Source organism: Andrographis paniculata, unplaced genomic scaffold (assembly GCF_009805555.1).
Source record: "Andrographis paniculata isolate CXL003 unplaced genomic scaffold, ASM980555v1 Contig76END, whole genome shotgun sequence".
Taxonomy (NCBI): Eukaryota; Viridiplantae; Streptophyta; class Magnoliopsida; order Lamiales; family Acanthaceae; genus Andrographis; species Andrographis paniculata.
Genome location: NW_026137613.1, coordinates 2,141,007 through 2,148,421, shown reverse-complemented (window position 1 = coordinate 2,148,421; position 7,415 = coordinate 2,141,007). Strand labels below are relative to the sequence as shown.

General features: G+C 28.2%; 1 protein-coding gene across 1 annotated transcript; it reads right to left on the bottom strand.

The window, feature by feature from the left end:
• On the bottom strand, positions 1 to 7,415 carry LOC127266569 (protein NRT1/ PTR FAMILY 5.2-like). Its single transcript, XM_051296849.1, has 4 exons — positions 7,256 to 7,415; positions 4,832 to 5,049; positions 2,516 to 3,075; positions 1 to 877 (listed from the first exon to the last, which is right to left on the bottom strand). The coding sequence occupies exons 1-4, from the start codon at positions 7,395 to 7,397 to the stop codon at positions 16 to 18; spliced, it is 1,782 nt and encodes a 593-aa protein (XP_051152806.1). The 5' UTR covers positions 7,398 to 7,415; the 3' UTR covers positions 1 to 15.

Sequence of the window (7,415 nt, the reverse complement as noted above, 5' to 3'; positions counted from 1 at the left end):
TTTGAAATAATTTCTTCATTCCTCTCCTCGCATTTTTCGAACCATCAGCTCTTCCGCAAGCACTTTCATCGAATCCGAAACTTCGGCTCTATAGACATAAAACCTCGCCACAGCAAGAAACAAGACAAAGTTAACGGCGCTCAAGATGGCGAGGAGCGCGTAATAATAATCCAAGTGCGAGTCGTTAAGGTTGTTCCTAATCCATCCGTCGTGCCCCTCTACACTCGTGACATTCGACACAATGGTCAGCAACAAGCTGCTGAGGAAGTTCCCAGCTCCAAGACTAATCATCCAATACGATGTCCCTAAACTCTTCATACTCTCAGGCGCTTGGTCATAGAAGAACTCGACCTTCGCCACATTCAAGAATGCATCTGACATGCCAAATAGTATGAACTGAGGCAATAGAATGAATAGTGATAAAGGGACTTGATTCCCATTCTCGACTACGCCATTCTCTCTAGCGACATGGATTCTATACCGCTCGATTAGCGAGGCAATGGCCATGACAGTGATGTGCAAGATCATGCCGATTCCCATTCGTTGGAGGAGGGTAATGCCTCTAGGGTTTTTGGTCCATTTTCTTATTGTCTTGACGAAGATCCGATCATAAAACACAACGGTTATGAGCATGGAGAGGGAGATGAATCCGACTATACTGGCGGGAGGGACCTCGAAGGAGCCAATGTGCAGGTTGAGAGTGGTGCTTTGCTTCACAAAAAGTGTCGTGTATTGAGCATAGAGTGTGCTCGGGATGAAGGTGACGACGAGGATCGGGATCATTCGAAGCATCTGCTTGGTTTCTTCTACTTGTGTGACCGAGCAAAGGAGCCATGGCTTGCTAGAGTTTGTTCTTAGACATGCTTTGTTGAGGAATCTACATAAATGTATTAAGAATCATGGTTAATAGTAGGTCTAATACAATTTTTAATTTTATTTTCATAAAAAAAATTTTAATACGTCCTTTATCATATAAAAGTAGGGTTCTTTTTATTTTTTATCCATCATAACAAAAAAAAAAGATCATTTTCTTTATTAGTAAAACATCATATCAATTTTCTACTTAATTATATAATTTTTTTCTACTTTTTTATTATTAAATGTATAAACTATTCTATCTGTGATTTAACAATATATCTATTTTTTTATTTTGGTCTATCCCACAACATCTATTTTTAGTAACTGTATTTTCTACTAACATTAAGAATAGTCTTACAACTTACAATATATTATACAAATGTCGTTACTTTTATATCATACAATACTAATAAGATTATTTTAGTCTTTTCTACTTTATTCATACCACACTTCAATATAATACTAATATTCCTAAAATTTCGTACAAAAGATAGATAGATAGATAAATGACAAAGAGAGTATTAAAAAGTATACACCATTTAAAACGTGTGGTACAAGTAAATAAATATCTTTTTGGCAAAAGACTAGTAAAATGAAAATTTTCAAAACGCGAGGCTAATCATGAATTCAATGAATATAGATCGATCATTACTTTGACAATAACTTTTTATTGATAGTCATATTTAAATTGACAACAATAACATGAATATCTAATAATTTCTCAAACTAAATAAACTCTCATGTGATATATGGTATTTAATTCCGTCTATGAAACAATCATATGGATTATCTCACCACTCAATGTAAATATACACCCAAAATGAATTTAAAAAAGATATGTATTTTAAGATTGTAGATTTCACGAAACCCTACATAAAAGTACGAATCTATGGTCAAATTGATTGCAATTCATGTGGCATATGAAATTATCCTAATATAATTTAGATTGTATACTTGATATGTAATGTTTTCGACATATACAGTCCTATTTTGATAATTGAAGTTTCAATTGAAGTGTTAGATTAGAGATTTATTAGCATAGTATTGATTGTCCCAATCAACATATGAAAATTCTATATATAAATAGTATATGAAAATATAACTAATAATATATGATGTATAAAATATTAGTATGTGTTATATATTCTATTTTATATGTGTTATGTCTATATATAATGTATTATCTTATATATATTATTGTACTATCAACATAATATTAATTAGATTTAATCAACACTAACATTGGTCTACTTGTAAACACAAACTAAATTAAATACATGAGAAAATTTAATGACAATTAGCTAATAATATAAAATTGGAAATAATTAAGCAACACATTAAAAATAGAGGGTCATATAATATATTTCATTTAACTGAACATATTGTATGAAACTATGTGACAACTCATATTTTACAAGTGTACTCTATGAATATATTTTTTATAGGGAGATCCATGGTAATATGTATTATGTATATTATTGGCATGTATTGTTAGTCATTTATATTATATTAATACATATCTTATATTGTTAATTTATTTTTCATGTATTATTTATCTATATTTGAGAGGTGGTCGCAATCATTTTGAATGATATACTAACAGCAACCCATAAAATTTGAATAACAAATCAAATTCATTTTGGAAGTAAGAACCAACCTCATGCCAGTTGTAGAATCAATCATGTACTTCCCTTTGCGATACTCTATTGGATCAAACTCAAAGAGTTCCTTAGGGTCTGTCGGGATCTCCACCTTCCACTTGATAATCGAAGACACAATGACCTTAATCATTTTTGTAAATGGGCTTCCCATGGGCCTCTTGTGCCGATAGAAGGGTGTCCCAGCAAAAAATATCAATATCGATATAGCTATTCCAATGGTCGGGATTCCATACCCGAGCGTCCACCCCACGTTGTCCTGAATGTAGACAAGCACAGTAGTTGCAAATAATGAACCAAGAAATATGCTAAACATCCACCAATTGAAGAAGGAAAGTTTTTGAGCTTTCTCCCTAGGGTCGAACTCGTCAAATTGATCTGCCCCGATGGTCGAAATATTTGGCTTAGCTCCACCATTGCCAAGTGATAGGATGTATAGGGCAGCAAAGAATACAACTAGTTGTAATGTAGTTGGCTGACAATGGACATCAGTTGAGTCTGAACACGAACTTGGTTTTAAAGGATCGATAGATACTGAAAGAGTTAAAAGAGACATTCCCTATTGTTATCACAAGAAAAACAAGTCATGTTAATAAGACGAAATTAGGAAATAATTGTATATAACAATTGCTACAATTATTATTATTATTATTATGAAAAAAAAATTAATGAAATTCAATTGTAGTGAAGCTATGTGATTATTGTATGACAAATTGTCATAGAATAGGTCATGCATTTTCATATTACAACCTATTTGTTATTTGAAGTTTTGATCAATCCTAAGTTGCACCTGGGATTCAAATTTCTAGTTGTGTCCATAATTCTATACATTCCAAAAAATATGTCCACAGGTCTCTAGAATGTAACTGAACAAAAAAATTGTACAAAAATTTTCATACACGCTGCGATTTAAATAATGATGCAGGACCTTAAAATTTTATAAATTTACCACTAGAACCATCCATGGGCAAAGATGAATCGGAATCATACCATTATTTGATCAACCACTTTATACATGTTGTGATGAGGCAAAATTCTCCATGGTTACCGCGATAATGTATGTTAAGCAGTTAAGGTTAGCCATACTATTTTAGAGTTTCTGTATGATTATATATGTAAGTTATTTGGAACAGCATTACTAGAGAATCATAATATGGTTATTGATCTTTATTGCTCCAAATTATTATTTTTTTCCATAAAAATAAAATTACCAATCATTAAAATAAATTGATATTTTTTTTTCATGAATGTATACTATTTTAGAAAGATGGTGAGGTTCTGAAAGAATGAAAATTCTATACAACATCACATAGTAAGCATGGCAGTGGCAGAAAAATGTTATAGCATCATATGATATATTTTCCCTTTGAAAAATTAATTACAAATTTTGTAAAATATTTCTTAAATAATGATCAACTTTATTTTAGTGTGAAGAATTACAAATGAAATGAAATGTTGTTTTATTACGTCAGATATTGAAATAATGTGTCATTGTTGTAGCCTCAAATACTTTGTCTCAAACATTATATTGATATCCCCCCCTTTACTGGTAAGTTTCTATATCGAACTTAGAAAATTTAAATATAACTATATTTTTAATAAAGTTGCATTTGAGTTAACAAAAAGATGAGATTAATTATTTATTTTAAAAGGAACCGTAGAGGAAAATAAGGATATGTATCTTTGTGATCAATACAATATGTTGTACTACCTCCGTCCACCGCCAATCTATCCATTTGCATTTGGCGTCATTATTTTTAATATTAAAAATATCCTTATATTTGTATAAGTTTTTGTACAAATATCATTACATTAATATTATAAGACACCAATAGAAGTATTTTTGTCGTTTTTCCTTAATTTGTAGTATGTTTTGATTTAATAATTAATATTCAAAGATTAATATGCAAAAAGTAAATGGATAGATTGGCGGTTGATTGAGGTAGTATTTACTTTATAGAATGATATTATAATACATAATACTACCTTTGTGACTTAAATAGGTTTTCATTTGTTTTTTGTGTGTACAACTTTAAATATTAATATAGATTGATACACAGTACAAATTAAGAAAAAAATTATATCTATTAGTGTTGTATAATACAAATGTAATATTATACGAATATAAATACATTTTTAATATTAAATACAATCACACAAAAAAACAAATGAATACCTTGTTAACTGAAAGAGGGAGTATCATTTTAATAGATTTTATAATAATGAGATTAATCAATCAAGAGCGCTATCTACGTCTTGGTAAGTAATATTTAATTTTATTTCTCGTAGCATAAATGGAAGTAGATATTACTTACCAAGAAGTAGATCGCGCTGCCGATTAAAAAAGTCCAGTAACGACCCAAAAGAGCATCGGCGACATAAGCACCCAAGACAGTGATCATCCAATTGGTGCCGAGCCAATTAGTGACATTGTTGGCCGAGGTGACTGTGCCCTGGTGTAGTTTTGTCGTTAAATATATGAATAGATAGCTCGATATTCCATGGTACGCCATTCGCTCGAACACTTCATACACTACATATGCATCAGTGTATCAAACAATGCTTACTTATTTTCTAGAATAGAACTCATTCAATAGATAATTAGTGTGTGTAAGGTGTTTTATGAGCGTGCTTTAAATAACCATTCTCTTGTAAAAGTATATAAGATCAAAACATACCAAACATAGCTAAATTTATGAGCCTAAAATTATTTGACTAGGCACATGTAATAGTTTAACTGTATATAAATATGTTTATTATGTCGAAATTAATAATATATTATTTTATATTATATCATTGTGTTGTCAAATATAAATTAGTGATGCGATTCAATAGAATTTGCTTTTAAAATAATCATTTTTACAAATAATTTTAATACTGATGCTATTATTTTATATTTTTTACTATGAATATATAATTTTTTTTAAATGTAATATAAAACCAAGCAATTATTATGTATTTAAAATATTTCATCTGTCTCAATTCAAAATATTTCTTTTATCATTTACATCCGCCTCAGTCAAAAGCATTTATTTTCATTTTTAGTAAAAGTAATCATATACTAATATTAAAATATTTTTAACTTTTATGTAAATTACAATCTATAATTACATATACAATTATTTTTTACATAAAATAGAAAAAAATGTCAAACTTTCTTAAACATTTAAACTGACCAATAAAATATTACTATTATTTTTTAATCTATTATAAAAATCTCAAATGACCCTTTAAAATTGAATTCAGGGAGTATCATATATATAAATATCACTTAAATACAAATAAATACTATATATCAAATATTAGTTTAAAACAATCAATTTGAACAATTTAATTTATGAAATAGTAAAATTTTCTGTAAATATTTTAATTATTTTAATTTTATTTTATTTATAATATCATAATATTTTGTTATATATAAAATCTATAATTAAACATATTAAAATTTTATTTAATATCATCATCTTAAAAAATCTATATTTAAATTATTTTTTATTAAAATATAATATTTAATACTATTATTATAAAATTTAAAATAAAAACAAAAAATATATAAAAATATATAACTAAAGGGGCCTAATATGACTTTGTCCCGAGCCCCCTAAATTATCATTAAGGGGTCTGATGGGTAGGGGTGGGGGTTCAAATTGGGTAGTTCAGTCTGATCCGTTCTGATCGGATTCGGCTTTATTGGAACGATATTTTTAAAATAAATAAATAAAATACAAGAATCCTATGAAAATACAACGTTATATATAATAATATATATATATACTATAATTTTGGTTCTTAAAAATAATATATTTATATTTATAATTTTTAATGTATATGAATAATTGAATTGGTATTAAATAGAAATTTTTTTTCCATTTTTTTATTAAAAATGATCAGAGATAATCTTTCTTATTTTATAAAATTTTAATCCAAAAAAATTCAACGTCAACTTTGTGCTCTTGGCCGGATGCGGACGTCAACAACTGCTATCTTCCGGATTTCAAATATTCTTTGTGTTTGTTTGGGAATTGAGTTTTAAATTTACTGTTTATTTTATTTTTTTTTAAAAAAATATTAAATCAAATATCTATTTTTTATTTTTTATATTATACAGAAAATTAATTTTACAATCAAAACATCACGTCAACACCTATTTATCTATTTATGTCACATCGTACAACTATTCAAATTCAAAATTTTTACTATTCAAATTTCAACTCAAAATTCAAAGTCCCAAATAAACACACCTTAATATCTGTAAGTTTTTCAAGTATAAAAATGTGGGTTTATATTAAAAATATCTTTTAGACAAAAAATTAAAATAAAAAAAAATTCGGGAGGGATTGGGTGCTGAATGAAAAAATTCAGCACCCATGCTGAACACTTTGAAATTAATTATTTTAATTTATATAATTAATTACAATAATTAACATAATCATATATCATCAAATTTTAACTGCTACTAAAAAAATTTAGGGTAACCAAAAAAATCGGGTCAGGTCTGAGTAATGAAAAACACTACTCAAAATTTTGGATACCCAATCCAAATTACCCGATGTCGAACTACCCGAATCAGAAAATTAATTATGACTTCAATTCAAGCAGAAAACCCCAAAAATAAAAATTATTTATCTATTTATTTGGGTGCAATTTACTTTACCTATCTATCTATCGAGTATTATATCTCAAAAATATCAAAATTCAAAATATATGCATCGAATATATATATGTGTATATATACATACCAACCATGAAGGAACAAGCAGTCCATCGACCTGTGTTGGATCGAAGAACAGGTTGGCCTCTGAGATCAACTGATCCATCTTCTGTGTATAATCTCTTTTCTTCTTCTTCTTCTATAAGTACACCATTTCTACTTCCATTCATGGCTGATTAGTTACAGCT

Bases quoted from the DNA above. Each gene is read 5' to 3' on its own strand.
- LOC127266569 (XM_051296849.1), bottom strand. From the start codon at position 7,397: ATGAATGGAAGTAGAAATGGTGTACTTATAGAAGAAGAAGAAGAAAAG. The intron at 5,050-7,255 runs GTATGTATATAT...ATGCATATGTAG, and splicing joins TGCTTGTTCCTTCATGGTTG to TGTATGAAGTGTTCGAGCGA. The intron at 3,076-4,831 runs GTAAGTAATATC...TGATAACAATAG, and splicing joins GCAGCGCGATCTACTTCTTG to GGAATGTCTCTTTTAACTCT.